General features: G+C 36.0%; 4 protein-coding genes across 6 annotated transcripts; 1 reads left to right on the forward strand and 3 right to left on the reverse strand.

The window, feature by feature from the left end:
* Positions 1–778: 778 nt before the first annotated feature.
* On the reverse strand, positions 779–1,841 carry LOC103956238. The gene is made up of 2 exons (XM_009368206.3): positions 1,669–1,841; positions 779–1,328 (listed from the first exon to the last, which is right to left on the reverse strand). Exons 1-2 carry the CDS (start codon positions 1,772–1,774, stop codon positions 892–894), a joined length of 543 nt encoding a protein of 180 aa, XP_009366481.1. The 5' UTR covers positions 1,775–1,841; the 3' UTR covers positions 779–891.
* Positions 1,842–2,203: 362 nt separating this feature from the next.
* LOC103956237 (GPN-loop GTPase QQT2) lies at positions 2,204–5,234 on the reverse strand. 2 transcript variants are annotated; one of them, XM_009368205.3, is made up of 6 exons: positions 4,989–5,234; positions 4,730–4,868; positions 4,372–4,598; positions 3,702–3,992; positions 2,800–3,005; positions 2,204–2,664 (listed from the first exon to the last, which is right to left on the reverse strand). In XM_009368205.3, the coding sequence occupies exons 1-6, from the start codon at positions 5,085–5,087 to the stop codon at positions 2,394–2,396; spliced, it is 1,233 nt and encodes a 410-aa protein (XP_009366480.1). In that variant the 5' UTR covers positions 5,088–5,234; the 3' UTR covers positions 2,204–2,393. The 2 variants fall into 2 exon arrangements, with proteins under 2 accessions (XP_009366480.1, XP_009366479.1); XM_009368204.3 differs by having other exon boundaries at positions 4,730–4,871; positions 4,989–5,232.
* A 1,109-nt stretch (positions 5,235–6,343) lies between these two features.
* On the reverse strand, positions 6,344–7,755 carry LOC103956236 (annexin A13). Of its 2 annotated transcripts, none has more exons than XM_048568167.1 (4): positions 7,227–7,755; positions 6,918–7,136; positions 6,726–6,815; positions 6,344–6,603 (listed from the first exon to the last, which is right to left on the reverse strand). In XM_048568167.1, the coding sequence occupies exons 1-4, from the start codon at positions 7,662–7,664 to the stop codon at positions 6,406–6,408; spliced, it is 945 nt and encodes a 314-aa protein (XP_048424124.1). In that variant the 5' UTR covers positions 7,665–7,755; the 3' UTR covers positions 6,344–6,405. The 2 variants fall into 2 exon arrangements, with proteins under 2 accessions (XP_048424124.1, XP_009366477.2); XM_009368202.3 differs by having other exon boundaries at positions 6,344–6,624.
* Positions 7,756–14,107: 6,352 nt separating this feature from the next.
* LOC103956234 (binding partner of ACD11 1) lies at positions 14,108–18,440 on the forward strand. The gene is made up of 8 exons (XM_009368201.3): positions 14,108–14,300; positions 14,394–14,497; positions 14,881–14,956; positions 15,538–15,606; positions 15,689–15,754; positions 16,329–16,663; positions 17,475–17,598; positions 18,061–18,440. The coding sequence occupies exons 1-8, from the start codon at positions 14,289–14,291 to the stop codon at positions 18,076–18,078; spliced, it is 804 nt and encodes a 267-aa protein (XP_009366476.1). The 5' UTR covers positions 14,108–14,288; the 3' UTR covers positions 18,079–18,440.
* The last annotated feature ends 1,848 nt before the right edge of the window (positions 18,441–20,288 follow it).

A 20,288-nucleotide genomic window follows, 5' to 3' on the forward strand; every position in this document is an offset into this window, starting at 1 on the left:
GTACAAATATAATCTTTGTATCTTTTTCATATGTAAAAAAAATAACAAAACAAAGAACATGAAACAGAAGAGTACCATGGGGAGGAATCTGGTAAGTGTCGATTCAATCCTCTTTAGGGAACTTGCAATAAGGCATAAATCCTCGTAAGAACATATAACGTTCTTTACAGGTTTCTTGTAGGCTTGGTCGATCTACAAAGATCGAGAATTGTTCCTTAGTTTGTCTAATATCCTAACCTTTATATATCTTGCTTTCTGTCTTTGCATTCCTTTAAAACAAGGCATGCAGAGAATCTTAGCTAGCTGATGCGCCCTTCTAACATTTTGTAGTTAAATAGAAGTGTATTCAGCTTCAAAGGATCTAACGACAGGATTCGTCATTATTTCCCATGTATTTGCAGTCCTAAGCTTCTATGCTTGCAATTGTGTGTTAAATACAGACTCTCGATTTCTAAACTTCTTCCTTAATAATACTTTTTTTGATATATACAAGACTTCGGCTGCAAAGATAAATGCTCTTAACCGTTATCTACAAGCCTCTTTGCTCTCCTTAATTAGTAATACATAGGTGAAAAGATAGTCGCAGTTTTGTTACAGTAAATACTCAGTGTGAGTACAAACGGAGTTAACAACACCAACTGATGCATAGCATAACGGAGCCAAAAACATAGCCATTTCTATTCTAAACTTTCCCCCTTGGTTATAAGTTAACCCTCATATAGTTATTTGAACAGGATAAATGTATAGGTTTTTACTCCATAACAAATGAGCAAGTATAGGTTATAAATTAATTCTCATATAGCCATATTTTCCTGAATCTTTTAAATCATATACATTAATGTGTGGTTTCTGTATTTGGTATTACTCTATGATTATAATTGATTACAGTTTTCAACGGTACTTGCTAGTATTGCCACAAAGGCATTCAGGGAACTTGATCAAAGGCATCACGGACCAAGTTGACATTGGAAATCTAGATACTGCACAAACTCCCAGAGCCACGACCAAAACAATCACCACCGCCGTCACAGCCGTCTTCTTGCTCAGTCTTGGCCTCGAAACTTTGCTTCTTAAACAAACTAGGTAGTCACTAACCGACGACCATGCAGAATGCTGAGCTTCCTTTGGAATAGTTATGGAAAGAATTTCACCGGAAAACTTAGCCCTGATTCCGTCCGTATTAAAATTTTTAGAAATTTTGATCTCTTTACTGAAGCGTCTGGGTAAAGCAGCAGATTTAGTTTCTTCAACCCTAGGTTGCTCTCCGCTGATGGTTAGGGTGCCCAACTTCGTGTTGTTTAGAATTCTAATATCTTGTCTTCTGAAACCTGTATACATGCATCAACAAGTGAATCAAAAAGTACGCAAGAGAAGATGAAACGAAACTCGGTCTCTTGCCAGTTGCCAAACTTACGTTGTCAGACAATTGTCATGATTACATATCGCATGTACAAGCTCATAGTTAGACTGTGAATCTAGATCATACATTTAACAAAAATTCTAGTATTGCATGCATTACTGAATTTAACACACAGCTAGATATGCGCTAAGAATTTCATGAAATTTAACCAGTGAATAGAAGTCACTTGAAAGGCAATGTTTACTATACATTGATGCATAACAAAAGGACTCGATATTTAGCCAAAATTCGATTTGACCTGGTAATACCTGGTAGATGAACTTCAAGAATTTTAGTTCCTTCCTGCTTCCATTGGCAACGCGGTTTAAAATCATCATAACGCTGCTCATGCTGTGCTGCAGGTTTGGTTTCCATTGGAGAGAAATATATATATATATATTTTTCTCTCTTTTAGGGTTTCAGTTGAAGGGATGCAAAAGGCCTCTCTTTCTCTCATCTTATATATACATGCTGAAAGGGTTGGGAACAAGGTAGCTATAGCCTGAAAGGTTTCTTCTGGTTTCCTTTCATAAGAGAATGATTCGATTTCTTTATTTTTTGTTTACTCTTCCTAAGTATTCTTGTTCCTGCATTGAATTTGAGGCAATAATTTCTTCAACCTTAAGATGTCAAGCATATGCTAATACTTCCAAAGCACATCACCAGCTATAGGCTTTATAGTGAACTGTGAAAAAAGGTTCTTTTGACGACAAGGAAGCAAAGCGTATAATTGCTATTAACAATCAGAACCGTTCATTTTTTTAATCCCAATTATCGTAGCGAAATAGCTAGATGGGTTATACATGCATTGTACAACCAATTTCATTGCATTTTCACCAACAAAGTTTACATCCAAACAAATTGATGAAAAAAAATACTCCTTTACCAACGTCCACCCCCAAGTGATAGCATCGGCATCCATTCCCTTGGTAACTAATAACTAGCGAGTTAATACTTTACAATCCAAAAAACATCTGCCAGCAACGAAGCATCACTAAAATGAGAACCTGCCAACCTCTTCGTCTTCATCTTCATCTATACCTTCCTCATCTTCAGAAAAAACCTCATCTTCCTCTTCAACTTCATCTTCTTCATCCTCATCCATCATGGCTTTACCCCTCTCATCTTTGTCCTTCAAACCGGTGCTCAAGACCACAGTTTCTCCCCTGGATTTCTCCATATCCTTCCTTAACTTCTCCATGTTCTCCTTTCTGTGTTCCTCCTCTAATCGTTGCTTCTCTGCCCGTCTCTTGTCCAGATCAGCCCTACAGAAGCAATAAGAAGCAAGAAATTGTTAAAACTAGATCAAATATACACATAATCATGGCCTACATCATAGACATATTCCCACTGGCATTATAGCATAAAGTGAAGGTACGTTCTTGAAGTTCATGCATTACTTATAAGTTTCCATGTATTCATCAGTACTTGCTTCAATGGCGTTAAAGAAATCCTTCATTCCAGCACCAGTAACCGCAGACACTCCAACAGACCGCAAGTTCTTATAGAATTCATCCAACACAAGGGAGAGGCTCTGAGCCAAATTTGAAGAATATGAACTATCTGCACTCACCGCTGCTTGAAATGTCTCAAAATCCTCCATCCACTGCGTGAACACAGCAGTTTTCAGGACAAAGAAAGTAAAAAAAAATAAAAATCAAAGAACACGTTTTACACGTTTGAGATTACAGTAAAAATAGTAGAACAGCTGCAACTTAAGTGCATGACAGTATTTTAGATGAACACAGTCAAAATAGGAAAAGAAAAAATGCAGTACTCCAAAAACAAAATACATTGAACTACTATTCTTCTATATAAATTTTGAAACTATTTCCATCAGGCTACTTAAATCCGGACATATAAAAATGGTATTCCAACACTTGAATCACAATAAGGTTGAACAGAGCTAGTCTACTCGAAAAATGGCATAATCTAATCCCCGAGATTGTTTTATGCTCTGCTACCTGTCACTACTAGAGTTTCATATGACAAACTGCCCCCTAAAAGAATTGTTGCACAATCTCTACATTCGTTTGGTATTTTAAACTTAAATAACTATAAACCACCTGAGTTTGAGACAGATTCTACCGCTAGGCCCGAGCAATATATTCCTGGAACCATCTACTGCTTATATTATGGCCAACTGACTTAACTTATGGTTTACCCTAAAAGTTAGCAGACACACCATATTCAAGCACTTCAGCGATGCGAGTATGTCATTAAAGTGTTTATGTATATGTGTATCAGTCTATGTCTGCATGCACTCTCCTGCCTGCACTTACATCTAAAACTGTAAACATACCTCCAAAGCAAACTGATGTTGAGCAACGTCAATCTTGTTGAATGCCAACACAAGAGGCAGCCTTGTCTTGTAAAGGATACTGCAAGCGTACAACATATTGCTCATAAAAGTAACTGGACTAGCTGAACGAGGCGTATCTACCACATACGCGATTACAGTGGGAAATGTTGAAGCAAATGCTTCTGTGATGATAGCACCAGAAGCCGACCAAGTGAATATCTCAATCTGACCAGGAGTGTCCACAAGAACATAATCAAGCTGATCCGCTCGCTTCTCAATGACAGAGACAACCTGAAAATTTAGACGATGATGACAATTTCATTTTTTATTAAATGAGAGAAAAAGAATGAAGCAAATAAGAAAATATGAGTTACAAGAACCACATTAAGAGCTTAGTCATATGGATCCAACCAAAATCGCCATGCATTTGGAAACAATTTGAAAAATTAGAACCAGTACTCAAGCCAACGATGCAATACAATATACAAAGTTATTGAATGAAATCACCATAAAATCTGATGTACTATGCATGTGATACAAAACTCCTCTGAATGCTTACGAAGACGGGTTATGATAGTAACAAAATGGCACCGTGTCTCATTCACAGGGCTCTCCAAACGCTCTAGTCAACAAAATGATTTAAGGTGAAAATTCAAAAGCAATTTCTTACCTCATCAAACTTGGTAGCAAACAAGTTGAGTGAAGTCAAAATCCCACCATTTGGTCCAAGATTGAACTGTTTCATCACCTCCTTGTACCGAACAGTATCCCTTATGTCAATGTTGGCACCAAACGGGAGAGTCATCACAGCCGGGTCGAGATTCATCACATAGCCACGAATGTTCGATTCATGTGTGTGTGAAACCAACCGATGCATAAAGGTTGTCTTGCCACTCCCTAAGTAAAAACCCATAACGCATTTCAATCGCTTAACTTCGAGTAGTCACATAGTAAGTTAATAACACAATTCGTCACCAAATTAGGAACCGAAATGCATCAAGTAAAACAACCAAATTCGATGAAGTTACCTGCCATGCCCACAACGATTACAATAACCGGTTTTCTCTTGAAGTTGGACACTGCTGCCTGCCCTGATCCAGAAGACGATTCCTCAACTTGGAGTTTCTTCATTGAATTAGTAAGCTCCTCACTTTCTTTCCCATCATTCTTCTGAGCAAAATCAAACACAAAAAGCTTAATCCAGGTTCAATAAAAAACCAATATAGTTAAGAACTCGACAAACAAATCCTAGTGTGCGAATGAGAGAGAAGGTGAGAGAGAGAGTACTTTGATGGCAGACGAGTTTTCAGAGTCCATGGGAACTGGCGGGTCGCCTGCTTCCTGCGATTTGATATTGATTTTCTGGGAATCGGAATCAATGTCCATTTGAGTGAAGGAGAGTTGCTGGGTTTGGCTGCTCGTCGGAAGTAGGGCTGCGACACTGTGAGCTGCGGCGGGAGTGTGGGGTTTATGGGAGGTTCAGGGATTTATCGGCCGAAATAGAATAAAAAGGCCGAAATTTGGGAACTATTTGACCTTGACCTGTATTTCACGCAAATTCTGAAACCCTATGTCTTTTATTGTGTATACGACGTCGTAGCGGGCTCCAAATTATTTGACAGAAAATTGCACAAACACCCGCTGAAGTATTAAGGGTGTGCAAATATACCACCCAATAAATTTTGATAATTTACCACCCGAACTAGTGTTTTAGCACTCGTGCTCTTCATTATTTTTTGAAAAATTTCAAGTACAAAAACGTATCATCTGAAGCGCATGTGAGTCGTTTTTCAAAAGCATTTTTACTACTCAAGTACCTATAGGTGACAAGTGAGAAACCAATTGACTAAAGCTCGTAAGACATATCTTATACCTCTTCAAAGACAAGTTGTAGATTTGTAGTCAATAAAATTATAACTCAAGTCGTCTAATTAATGAGTGGTGTTTGTGCTTTATTCTTTCTTTTTTTCTTAAAAAATAGAACCAGCTGATGTCTTACCTTGATAATCTACTATTTTGGAGACTGAGAAAACTCACAAATGCATTGTAGCCTTCTCTAGTCAAGATTGTGTGATTTACCAGTCTCAGAAGTCAAATTCAAGATGTACCGTTTGAAATACGGGTCTGAAATGCATTCCTGACACTGAACAACTATGTGGTAGTTAACAATTGATATTTAAAGCATGTATGTATGACACTTGTACAGTGGTTGAAGAAAAAAGAGGGCGCAAGGACCATTACTTTTCAATGCAAATTCTTCTCCCCAACCGGAGGCACCATCCACCAGTCACGTTTTTTGAGTCTAGAGTCGTATACAGCAGGCGGACAAAAGTCTTTCTCGTCTTATGTGAACTTGGGTGGACAACTTAAATAGCAGCTATGTATTTTTCTTAATAGGGAAGGGGGAGGACCTCCAATTGTTGTGGTCCTCTCTTCTTTGGGATCGAGATTTGGAACAATGCGTCTTGTGGATTAGAATCAAGGGACTAATCTCACCTAATTTTTAGTTCAATTATAAAAAGTCTTCAATCCTTAGTGATAGCTACAATTTTAAATTAATTAAGAGGTAATAGTAGGAATTGATTCAATGTTTGTGCTATAACTAGCTAGATTAAGTTTAAAATGTACTTTAACTAACAAGATAAATCCAATAAACAAAACTCAAGTTGTTGAAATATAAAATGATGATGCTTCAACACATAAATTATACAGATTCATTTGATTTCGAGACCGTCAAAGCAACAAGAAATTCTCTATAGTCGCCGGACGGGATGTTGTCACAGATTGCATCTCTCAGTTCCATCCCATGCTTCATCTTAAACTCCCTTTTAATTTCATCCATGTCTACTTCTGCCCTGCTCACCATCACACGTCGCACTGCACCTTCGTCGCTGATACACCCCTTCATGCTTGCATACAACATCTGCTAATTAGCTCAACTAGTTAATTAATTTGTTTAATCTTCTCCAATTCTTAATCTCAAGGAATTAAACTTAGCAAAAAATAAATACAACAGTAATTTACCGTAGCGAAATAGTCAGGTGGATTGTAGATGCATTGTACTACCATTTTCATTGCATTTTCAAGTTCTCCGTAGTTTCTGGTTTTCAGGGACTGCAGCACACAAAATAATAAGCTGTTGTTTAAAACTCCAGAAAACCGAGCAGAATGTGAAACTGTGATTGGAAATTAACTGTTAATTAGTTAATTAATTACCTCTGTATACTCATGTCCGTAGATGTGTTTATAGCACGAAAATGTAAGCTTAAGCTGCGGAATACTCCGTTTACTTAGTATTTCTAAGACAACGGCTTCTTCTATGGGACCGGAACCCCCCTCCCCAGTTTCGTAAAGCCTCCTTGCGTCCACCTTCGCGATATGTTGGCTAACGTCCGCATGGTGTGCCTTATGTGATGCAACCAATGCTACCAGTATCTGTTGTGTAATAATGTGCAAACATTGTGTTGTTTCATATTTTAGGCTTCATTAATTACTATATAACGAGGTTTAATTAATGATAATTACCTTTTGGTAAGGATTGGGAGGCTCGATGTTGATGATATCTTGGTCTAACTGCCTCCAAAATCTTCTGTAGTATGCTTGCTTGATAAGAAGGATATGACTCGATTTTCGACCCACAAAAATCTCTACAAGCGCGTTGTAGTTTGTATTGCCTTTCTGATCATCAAGGGCCTCGCGGACCACGACAGCATCACGCTCGTGCTGCTCAGTCATCCACATAGACAAGGCAGCACATAATTTTGGTGAAATCCCAGCAGCAGCTGCTTCTTTGAGTCTGTTTACCAAGTCATCTCCATAGATTGACTTGTAAGTTTCTCTAATCTGTTGCCTCTCATGCCGCGTTCGATTCGCCAAAGCTCGAGCCAATCGGTTTAGCTGTCCCCAAGAACCATGAATCTCTCTGCATTCAGTTTCAAAACTGAGGGTCGACATGGCCAGCATTATTTTTGATTGGTTATTGAAGTCAAGAGACTACATATTAATGCAGGGATGACTTGCAGCCCAAGGAAGGGATTTTTCTTTTCACTTTTTGGGCATGGCTATTTTGTTAAGTGGTAGTGCTGGATAGTAGTGTATTTATTCATATAAGTGGAAGTCCAGTGGAAAACGAAGCATGTGAAAGTTGTTTTGTAGCAAAAGGTTGGTGGATTCCTATTAGACAATGACTATGAACCGACCTACTTTTTGGCAACTTTTCTAAAGTCCGTTCCAGCGTCATCCGTCTCTCTTTTCGTTTAGCATTGTAGAAGTACCATTTTAAGTATTGTTGACCTTAAATTTCAAAAATTTACATGATGCGCAAGTTGAGTAATTTAATGAACTAACTATGTTTTTATGTGGTTGATTGTTGATGCAGGTGTGCCACTATCAAGCTCGCGGGGCAAATACTTCTGAGTGTGGTAGTATACGATGGAATGTGTTTTTAATTTCTTAATTAGGCGAACTCAGCCGAATAAGGAACGCTCTTGGCTAGGTTCTAAAATCTAAATACAAGGTTATGCTTTTGTTACTAAATTCAATCTTCAACACCCGGTTCAACATCTTTAACTATATTTGTAAAAATATAAGTGCATTGAATCTGTATCAAACTTTAGGGACAAAGATACTCAAAGGAGACGAGTGTCTTTATAACAAAGATGGTTCAACCGTCGTTTGGCGAAAGAATCAAAAATAGTTTGCCGGCAGAGACTTGAGATAATAACCAGTTGAAAGAGGAGAGCTTGTTGTTTAACCAAATTGTCAAGACTCCTAGGCTGATCTGATTCTACAATTGCAGAGCTGTTTAATCAAATTGTCACTTTCGCCGGTTGTCAACCTAGCAATGTTTAACCAAATAGAATTTGCGCTGACGTGTTAGTGGAGTGGTTAATATTTTTTTCCAAGGATGTGAGAGAGTTTCATGTAGAGCATTGATTTATGTGTTGAGTTGAAGGTCCTTTTTTCATTGTATGCAACTTTTTATTGGTAGGGACGTGCATGCCTTGAATGCTAAGTCTGCCGAATTGTAGAGTCAGAGAGCACCACTTTAGATTCCCTTGACCATACCCTTATAATTATCTCAGCATCAATTCAGAAAGAATTTGGTTGCATAAAAGATCAAATTCATTTGATTTATGGGATAAAAGCACATGCTAATATCAACTCACGGCTCCTTGTTGATGTATGATATCTATACTCTTTTTTACTTCTCACACATTTGTAATTTTTTACTGTCGAATCAAATGAGTTGAAGAAGATCAAAGAATATAAATTAATAAGAGGTGTGGATGGCACACCCCTACTCTTTTATCCTTATATCTTGCATAGAAAAACGTCAAGATAATTCCACTAAATTGTTAATAGATATTTATCGGGATTAAAAATCATAATATTATCTGTCAACAACAATTGAAAGTTATCTTAACAGTTTCTCCATCCAACGGTCTAGCATACATAAGCTGATAGTGCTAAAACGGGTACAAACAAGTATAAATACAACTAGCACTATCGTGAGATATTAATGTGTTTCCTCCTTATGCAACGAGTTTGAATCCACTGTTTCATAATTAAAAATGAATTAGAGTAGATTATTGTCTTTTAAAAAAGTTAAACAAAAAGCTTGTTGATCTCATAATACATGAGAAGTACAATTAGGCATTTATTTATTTTATTTTGGAGGATGAGCCAATTGAATTCGATGCAATTCAACATTATACCGCTGTTCTAAAAATTTGATATCGAATCGTGTTGGATTAAGTAATAGAGAGATCAAATTCCACATTACCTAATAAAATTAAACTAACCTTGACTTTACGTGTAAAGAGGGAAAATATATAATTACCAAGAGGGCAGTCAAGGGTGAAGGAGATCATAAATTTGGGGTTTAGGAAAAGTGCTAAAGGGGTCAGACAGAGTGTTCTTGTTACTAAAATTATTTGTTTTCATATATATGAGTGAAATTTAATTGGTGATCACTTTTGAATTCCACTTTTTTAACACAACGATATTGAGTGGTAGGGTAAGTTTTTGGTTTAAATCACACAATTAACTAGTTATAGTTAAGTATTAACTTTATCGTTGATACTAGTAGAATATGAGATCTTTCACTTAGAAGATGGATGAATACTCCTAGAAAAAAATAAGTCACCGATTCAATTACAAGATACTATCATTATTGCCTAAACAATTAGACAACCAACCCGTAATCTTAACGATGCAATTGCAACAACGAAGCTTTACCAACTGAGCTATATCCTCCGAGCCAAGTGGAGCATGCATGAATATCAAAATCGTGATTTAACATACAAAGTGGTATCGAAACTCGTGGTGTTTTGGATGGCTCCCTTACGGACCTTTTGCATATTTTTTGTTGGGGACCAACTCCATGGAATGGTCGAAACATGCATACTGGTGTCTGAAGGAAATTAAGACAAGGGTCATCACATGCATATAGAGTAAAATAACATGCGTGTTCTCGCTTTGGAGTACAAAGTGGAAACATCACGCCCTCAATCCATCAACCGGAGCAACTATCGCACGATCTTGGATAATTTTCCATTCGGTGTGTTCAAGATTAAAGTGTTGCTATATTTTAATCATATAGTAAATGAATAAATCATCATGTACATGGAAGTGAAATAGAAAATATTGAAAAATCGGTGGTGAAGGCAAATGTTAGAGATTTCGTCTTAAGATAATTTTACGCCCTACTATTTATCAGTGGTTGATTGGCGCTTATTTCTCAAAATACAACGACTATATTTTTATAATAGTAGCACTTCAAATCACCAAGTTCTAATAGATCACACAATTGTTGAATACCTTCTCATATGGACTCAACGATACGTGACTACATTGAGACTTGTCTATTTGTAAAAGTTGAGATGCTACTTTGGAAATTATGTGACAATTCATGAAGAGTAAAAAATGACAACTGTTTATTTGAATTTCATATTAAGATAGACACTTTTTTTTTTCACCAAAACATCGCTTAAATTTTCCATTCAATTAATAAATTTAATATTAGAATAATACTAAATTTTCCGACACGTTCAAGATTAATGTGGATGGTTTTGAAACCGTTGAAGTATGTCTCACATCATAAATCTAATGAAGTTAATTTGCTCTTATATTGTAAGTGGTCCTCTACCATAGTGATGGAGATGAATGTTGCCTTTGAACTACGGTATGGGTTCGAACTCTGTTCGCTTTTTAATCTAACATCTAATCTGACAAATCTATTGTTAACAAATTATATTGAACAATTCTACTACTAATTATGTTGTATCGAGACATTATGTGTAAAATCTCACACCTATTAAATTGAATGGGTGGTACAATATCAATATTGATTACTGTTGCGTGCTAACTGCATCAAGGCCTTTTGTATCGTAATCAGCTTGTTTTGACATGCTTCGTGCCAATGGAGTCACTGAAGTTAGCTGATACAATGTAGCACAAGATTTGGATTGTTTTGCGATTAGTTATGATTTTGCATTCCCCTTTCTGTTTTTCCTCTCTGTCGTCCATCCTCCTTCCCGTTTCTCCTCGATCCCACCTTTTAGATTTGCAACCACTAATCTTCCTCGCGATTCTTTCGGAAGGTGCGTTTAGTTCCGGCTCCGCTGGTCATGCACACCATCTCCTTCCATCTGTGCGCCCTTGTTGACACTGTTGCTTGTCGGTTGCTTCTTCCCGCGAGCTTCCTTAATTTGGTCCTTCAATTGGTGGCTGCAACTTCTAGTGTGCTCTTTGGAGGACGATCGAGTCTTTTGCTCTTCCACTTTTTGGATACTGCTCGGCTTGATTTCAGGCAGTTGTTGGGTGTTGGTTTGCGGCTTTGGTTGCTGGTTTCTACATTGTGTTCTTGGGTTTTTCTGTTTTGGGCTCTTTGGGGTTACTTTTGGGGTCTCCTTTTGTTGTGTGCTTATTTTGTGTTTGGACCTTTTTATGTAATTATGTTTTCTGTTTGTTGGTAATGAAATTACCTTTGACCAGAAAAATAATTTTGTAACATGGAAGCATGTTATTACTATCTTTGAGACAGTGCTTGCACATAAAGAATGCCATGCAGCATATTCTCTTTAAAAATATTCTTGTTGGTGTTATCCTCAATGCATAAGCAGGCAGTGACAAGAAACTAGCGTCCCACTTTTTTATATACATTGATTATATTCTACTCGGAGGGAAATGAGTTAAGCCACACACTGAATTAGTTATGATTATGTTTGAACATAACATCAATATTTATCACTTAAGTCGAACATGAAACGTCTTATTTACAAATAACAAAATTATTCGGTCGTATTATTGTTTATAAATATATGACTTTGTTATTTTCAATTTTATAGGTTTTTTTTGTTTTATTCAAAATGGTCAATGGGATTGATATAACTTTTCACTTTAGTTCCTTCAATGAAAACCGATAGAAGTGATCCTTGCATTTGCTCATTGTAAATAATTTTGATCATTCCGTGAAAAGTTTGTCAATATACTTGTTAACTTATCACAAGAACGACTACGTGACCACCTTTTTTATTTTTGTCAAACCAATCTCTCTATTTAACGATTATATTGATAAATTTTTTACAGAATGACCAGAATAATTTACAATAAAAAGCTCAAAGATCACTTCTGTAGATTTTGAAAGACTAAAGTAAAAAATTACGCTATTTTCAGAGACTATTTTGACTGAAAAACTTTTTTCATATGAAGAGTATAAAAGTAGCATCCGAGCTGTGCGTTAGAGTAGAGGTTGGTCAAACGAACATAAGATTAAGACAAATAGCAGAATAGTTAAGAATAAAAATGGGTAAGTCCATCCAACTCATCCGGTCCCGTTCGGCGCGCGGACTCTAATTTCAGTTTTGGCCAATTGGAACGCACCACACATTGACCAAGAAAGGAATCATAACATGCTTTTGTCCTTTTACTGTACTACCTATCTTTTTAGCCTTCTTTTTCTTCATAAAATAGTACGACAAAGAGAATTGTATCTTCCCTTCTACTTATTCCAAATAAAAAGTTTGAATTTTTTTACTTAATCATTTTCTTGTCAGATGTTAATTTATTTTGTCAAATGATAGTTATTCGTTAAATTCGAATATAAATATTTGTATTAAAAGCAAGAATGTTAAACAACCATTCAAAAAAGAACATGTTCTTATGTATGAATTTATCGATTCTTATTCGCAAAAAAAAAATTACTGAGTACGTTGCTTTGCATCGTCGAGAAGCAAAGCAACAAGAACTCAACTAGCTCCAAACGACGATGCAAAGCAACAAGAACTCAACTAGCTCCAAATGTGTTGCTAACTCCCTCCTTTCAAGTAGGATGTCTTCAATAGACACATCAACAACCCTTTCTCAAACGTTATTGGAGAAATGAGGAATTAATCGTCCGACATAAAATGAAAGGATAAATGCTCGTGACCATTTAAATTGCAAATTTCTTATTGTAATCGATGTGAACTTTATGCGATACCGGTAAACATTTTTCCATTCATCTATGCAATGAGACCTCAATTTAGAGACCACGAAGAACGAAAACACAATATTACTCCATTCCCTTATCATTTCTAGGATTAATCAAAAGAAATATCAATGAATTTGATGTGAAAGGTGATTTCAAGTACACTTATGCCTCCTTTATTTTTTTAAATAAACTAATTTAATTAGTTGGCTAATTATTAGATGTTTTTTACTTGCAAGAAAAAGCTTGTAGTTCAAAGTTTAAGATCATTTAACTCCGAGACATAAAAAGGAGAAATTGTAGCAATGGTAAATCAACTTAACTTAACTGGAGCAATTATCTTTTAATAAAAAATTTGTGATCATTGGTCACTTAATTCCTTAAAACGTGCAGGTACGGTACTTTTCCTTAACTCTGTCAGAACATCCTTTAAAATGAGTTATGGCGTACGGATCATGGTACAATCTAGATAAATTAAGGGATCATTACTCTAATTGGATTAAAGTTGAGGAATCATTGCTAAAATTTCCTCATTTAGTTTTCCATATTTGCCCATTGACAAAAATTCTAATGGAATCGACGAAAAAGATTATAGTCTATGTTTTAATAAGTTAAGAGATCAATGATCATAAATTTTTAGTTAAAGAACCATTATTTCAATTAAGTTAAAATTGAAATATCATACCATTTCCTCGCATAAAAAATGACTTGGGCCAAAAGAAAAGTCTTGTCAGGGACTTTGCTTTGTTATTTCTTCCCTTTGTATCAACTGTGAAGAGCAAAAAGAATAAATCACAGCAATTAGTAGAATAAAAACTAAAAAGCACATAAAATGGTGTCGTATCATGAAGCCGAAAGGACAAAATAGGAAGTTCAATAAAAGAGAAATTTGAGAAGATAGCAGGGTTATTTAAGGAAAATGATTGTGAAGCTGCCCATCTCCACAAAAATACATTCCTTCTCTCTCTCTCTCTCTCTCTCTCTCTGGTCTGGTCTGGTGGTTGGCACTTCAATTTTTCTCCCCCAAGTCCTAGCTATACCAACCACCGGCGCCGCCGCCAGCAACCCTTCTGAAAGGAGAAGACTTTCCCTCTTTCACAGAGCTCACACTCACAATGCAGCAGCAGGTCTTCCAACAAACCTACTTACAGATACAATTTTACTTACGTACTTAGATTTTGTGAATTTTAGAAATTAATTTGAATTTTAATTTTTGGCAGACGAGGACGGTCCAAGTAAAGCAACTGTCAGATCTAGCTAGCGAGAGAGAGATTCACGAGTTCTTCTCCTTCTCTGGGGAAATCGAACGCATTCAGATCCAACGGTAAAAAATTTCGTTTTTTGATTTTTTATACTTACATTGGGGGTTTTCATTCTGTTTGGTTCCCGAGAAAATAAAATGTAAGAAGAGAAGGTTTTTTTCTTAATTTTCCCGGTAATTTTCAGAGGGAAAGAAAGGTAAATAAAGGAAAAAGGGTAGAGTCAACTTAAGTAAGAAAATAATGTACTTACCTACATGCATGCATACTTACATTAAAATTTGAGAAAATGGAAGAAAAAAGTATTTGACTTGAGTTTATTTTCCAAAAAAAAATGAAAATTTGAACTTATAATCTGATATATGCTGGAACCCGGTTATGTGTTTCGAAAGTGGCAAGCTTTTGTTGCAGTTGTTAATCTTGTTTTCTGAATTGGTTGTCTGTGCAGTGAGCCCGGGAAATCAAAGACTGCATTTGTTACTTTCAAGGATCCCAAAGCTCTTGAAATCGCATTGTTGTTATCGGTATTGTTCTCAAATTTGTTTTTCAATTTCTTGGAATTGAAGTCAATGCCTAATAAGTAATAATTATTTTCTTCATAAGCAATGCTTGTTTCTTTGTTTTCCTTAGAGGTTGTCTGTTGAGTTGATTAAAATGCAATTTTTGGAAGCGAGCATTGAGCACTTTCTTTAGCTTCAAGCCAGGCTTTTTGTGCTTTCATTTGTATGCTCAATGTGAGTTGATTTGAAAAGCACTAAAAGAACCCTGGTATCTTAAATGGTGATATGTCAATGAATAAGTTATGAGAAAGGGATTTTCCACACTACTTGTTGATTGGATGCTTAGTTTGTGGTTCTAATTTTACAAATTTCAATTGTTTGAAGTGTAACTTACACAATCCATTTCTTTATAGATGCTTGATCTAAGGCTGTCGCGTGTTCAATTCACTTGTGTGACATCTACTACTTTCCTTGACATGATCTGAAGAAGCAGATTCTTCAATTAAATGTTTTGAGGGTTTTAACTTGTTTTGGGAGTCATTTTCAGTTAATATGAATCTTCTGCTCTTTGGCTCTATGTAATGGAAACTGTGTTTTGGTTGCAGGGAGCAACGATAGTAGATCAGATCGTGACTATTTCTCCTGTTCAAAATTATGTACCAATTGAGATGCAGGTAAGCTTCATTTAAAAGTGTCTGCAATCTTGTTTCTTTCCTACAGCCAAGCTTTGGATTTCATTTTGTGCAATTCATACAGGAGGTTAGGATGGTCGTAAGTGCTGATTCTGTTGCTCCTGCTGAAAATATTTCACCAGATGCTGAGGTAGCCAATGACACCACCACATATTTTATGATATTAAGAATCTTACCTGTTTAAAAACTTCACATGTATAGTTATTTAAGTGCAGTTTCAGTGGATATCAGAGAATTACTGGAAATGGAAAAAATTGTGCGTTGAGAACTTGAGAATGTCGAATCCCACATTGGGATTTAAACCTTGCATCACTAATAAGATCTTTAATATGGATGAGAATGTATGTTTATATGCATGGGTCGCCTTGTATGTCATTTCTCTGTTCTTTTAGGGCATTGTAGTGTATGAATGAGAAAATTACATAACTAGAAAACAAAGATTAATGACTTGACATGGAATACGTTTTTCCATTTTCATAGCCTTCTGCCTTATAAAATATCTACTAGCACATTCATTTTTTGGATTGCGACATCTAGGTGGTCCATCCTCAATATTATGATAATGACTGATGACATGCTAGAGATGAGCAAATACCCAAGTGATCTATGCTGAAACCTCTGTTTCCTAACATCTTCAGCAGTTGACTTACTTTTAAATATTTCCTAGTTTATGGGCTCAGGGTATTTTTATTCTCTCGTATCAGGATAAAACTGGCTCCCCTACCAGGGTGTATGTTAATAAAGCACAAGATGTGGTGACCACTATGTTTGCAAAGGGTTCGGCTATTGGACAAGATGCCGTGAACAAGGCTAAAGCATTTGATGAAAAGCATCGGTTGACAGCAAGTGCATCAGAGAAGGTCATTTCCTTTGACAGGAAAGTGGGGCTTACAGAGAAATTGACAGTAGGCATTTCTGTGGTTAATGAGAAAGTGAAGTCTGTTGATCAGAGGCTTCATGTCTCAGATAAAACAATGGCAGCAATATTTGCAGCAGAGAGAAAATTGAATGATACGGGGTCAGCTGTCAAAACAAGCAGGTATATGAGCCCATAGTCAATCTAGTTAGCAGTTTTCTGCTGTAAATTGTTGCATGCCTTCATTAAGAATGAGGTGAAAGTGCAAAATGGATTGTGTGCAAATTAACCAGGGCAGTGGTATACATTGTTCATTTGTGTGACTTGAAGCCTTTTTTGCTTGGTACACATTCTTCAAACACCCAAATACTTATATAGGCCACTTCTATAGTATGTGCTACAAATAAAAATCCGATATTGGGTATACAAAACCCAGTTGCTCTTCATGCGTTTTCAATTTTTCTAGGTTGGATTCCACAACTTTGATAGTATATATTTTTTGACATATACCAGGATCTTTAACTTAAGTAGCACTCATTCTGATAACGCTTTAGTTCTTTGGATTGTTTAGAGTCAGTTTGTTGGTTCAATTCTGATTTTCTTGTTCTTCACAAATTACTTTTAATAGATGACTGAAACATCATCGCTGTGTGTACCAAAAAATCCTTTTTGTTGACCCTCTTTCCCTGGACTGGATTTTCCTATGTTAGTGTTTGTTTGATGGTTCTATGTTCGTGTTTTGACAATAATGGACTCACCCCTAAAAAGTGACATGAAAGTAAAGAAGGGAATTGTTATTAGCACTCCAAACAAGTTACCCTACACTCCTCTTTTATTATTATTTCACTAGGAAGGAGTGTGGGAAGACTGTTTTGGAGTGCCAATAGCAGCTCAAATAAAGAATTGATACTGTAAATGACAGCATAATCATCTCTATTGATAGATGAGAATAGAAGAGAATGTTAGTTGACAAACTCTTATGTGGTGCTGACAGGTATGTGACTGCTGGAGCAGCGTGGCTAAATGGTGCTTTTGGTAAGGTGGCAAAGGCAGGACAGGTTGCAGGTACAAAAACCAGAGAAAAGTTCCATATGGCTGTCTCAAACTTGACGGCAAAGGTTTGTTTACTTATCTATCAGTATTATTTACATTATTGCTTTTCTGTTTTGGTAAAAATTTACGTTGAGTTCTGAGAGCCAGTAATTTTGTACTTTAGTCACAGTTTTTTTCTAATTTAAAACATAATACGCATAATTTTTCCAACCTTAAAGGGCCACAAAGCCGTATCCATCTTTCTTTAGGTTGAATTTAAGAATAGACTTACCCTCTGTATCTGTTGTACTGCCTTGCTCAAATGTGCTAGAAACTCCAGGGCATTACCCCTTTGAAAAATAAATGATTAAGCAATTAAATCTTCAACTAATTATTCAATGCAAGAGGAATAATTGTGTCTCCAACCAAATCTCCTACTATTTAGGGTAACTGTATATAATCCGAACCAGAAATGAAGTAAATTTATGCTTGGTTATGTTCTGTTGTAAATTTGTAAATTGTAATTGCGTCTCTCCCCTCAAATGCAGGATCCAATTGCTGCGTAAGCCAAAGGTTTCAGGTGGGAGAAACAAACCTCGATGCACATTCTTTCATGAACACACTCAACAACCATGTTGCGCTGGTGATCAGTTTGAGGACGGGGTTAAATTGAAAACAGGTTGCAGGTTTGGTAAAGATTTGGATGAATCGCTTTGTGATTCGCTCGTTATGGTGTGATGTGTGCACTCAAGTTTTGCGTTCATTCTTTTCGTTCTTTATATCATTCGATTCGTAGTGTATTGCCTGTGGCTATGTGTAATTTTTCTGTCAAGTTTTGTTGAGTGGAAGAACATATATAAAAGAGAAGAAAAGGTATTTGATTGAACAGAAAGAAATCAGAATTGTCAGAAAATGTTGTTGGCAGAGACTTTTCCTGTTCATTTTGTAAATTTGTTTTTACAAACCACAGTTCATTACATTCAAAATAACAAGAATGTAATAGATAAGTAAATGACTATTTTGGTGTCCCCGTCGTCGGAATATTGGCTGCTAGTATCTCAGCTCCGGGAGTCGAAGTTCCATGCCAGATTTGAGTCCCGGTAGTCTGCGTCCTGAGTTCTGGTATTGAGTGCCACGAATTAGGGTTATGGATTCGGGTACCGGGAGTTAGGGTGTTACATTTGTGTTTGGGGCGCCGGGGTCCTTGGGGTTTTGTACTGTTTAATGTTTGCCTCGCACCCTTTCACTCGAGCTTGAATGTCTTTCTATAAAATTAGAGTAGTTTAAAATATCGTATGATCAAAAAAAAAGAAAGAAAAAAGGACAAGTTTGCATCTTAAAATGAAAACACAAAGTTAAACGAAAAACGAAGGAAAATCTGAAGGTTATGGTCGGGGGTTGTTTATTTGGAGTACAACAAAATATTTACACTAAAAAGTAAGGAGATATATTAGTCATTATCAAGATTCATACTTATTTTAGTAGGAAGATAAATTGGTTCGAACTTTTCATTATCGAAATTCGAACTTAAACATCTCACTGACATACTAGTAACGAAGAATACCTCGTAAAGAAAGAATTTCTCATGACACTTCTTTTTTGTGCATAACAGTTCTTCAACTAATTCTAACCTTTTAGATTCCAAGTCATTCTTAAAGGTCAACTAAGTAACAATCAATAAATTCCGAAATTATTTAGTCCTCTAATTGTTATCCAATATAACTAAATGAACCATGTTATTCGATTAGAGTCTAACTGTTATCCAATATCATTTAGTCAATTGATGAATTTAGTCATCTAACTGGAAAAACCGAGCACAATTGAGTTTAGACCTTGAAATTTTGACAACGTTAATCGAACAATTAAATAATTTTTTCTGATTTCTAGAGTGTGAGGCTAAAAGTAGAGTCAAGAAGATGAAACTTTGGATTATGATTCTCTCCCTCCTCTTTCTATCCTCTTTCATCTCTTCTCTTATAGTCTTTATTTTGTCTTTTTCTTTCTATAAAAATTAATATAAGATGTTGAAGTAACTTAACCGACCGTTCAAATAAGGAGAGAAAAAGAAAAAAAAGAAAAAAAAAAAAGAAGAGGAGTGAGAATCCTTCTCGGTAGGCATTCTCGTGAACATACACCAAAAATGAGAAAGAAGCTGCAAGAAAACGAGAACCAAAGCTGGTAGCAACAATTATAATCCCCAAAATGCCCTTCTAGTTAAAAGACGCGGTTCTCCTCTCTCTGAAGAAAGAAAACAACAGAACGCAACACAGCCTTTTAAATTCTCTCTCTTTCTTGCGGAGGAAAAGTCAGGTATTTTCGTATTATTCTTGTACTGCTTAATTATTTTTTGCGATTTTATTTTGGAATTCGATACGATCCAATAGAGTTGGTGAGCTAATTATCTCTGTTTTTTGTGATTTATTCTAGTTTTGGGAAAATGGGTGTTGATTGTTTTCTGGTATATTGATGTGCTTTGGAAACCACCATTTTTGGTGGTCAGTTGGTTCATTTTCTTCCTGTAAATCCTTTATTTTCTTTGATTGACAATTTGATATTCAAATTCATATGCTTTTTTCTTTTATTTAGTTTATTTTTTTATGTTAATTATTACTTGATCAGTGAGTTTTGTGGCTAGTTGTGATAAAGTTTACATTTTTAGTTGATTGGGTGATTGGGTGATTTGTTTCAATTTTTTATGTTTAGATTTGTGATTGGATTATTAGCCAACAGTTGAGCAGAAGCAGGTCTTTAGTTTATGTCTGGGTTTTCATAAAAT

The sequence above is a fragment of a genome, unplaced genomic scaffold, assembly GCF_019419815.1.
Source record: "Pyrus x bretschneideri cultivar Hongxiangsu unplaced genomic scaffold, Pyrus_bretschneideri_v1 Contig47, whole genome shotgun sequence".
NCBI classification, from domain to species: Eukaryota; Viridiplantae; Streptophyta; class Magnoliopsida; order Rosales; family Rosaceae; genus Pyrus; species Pyrus x bretschneideri.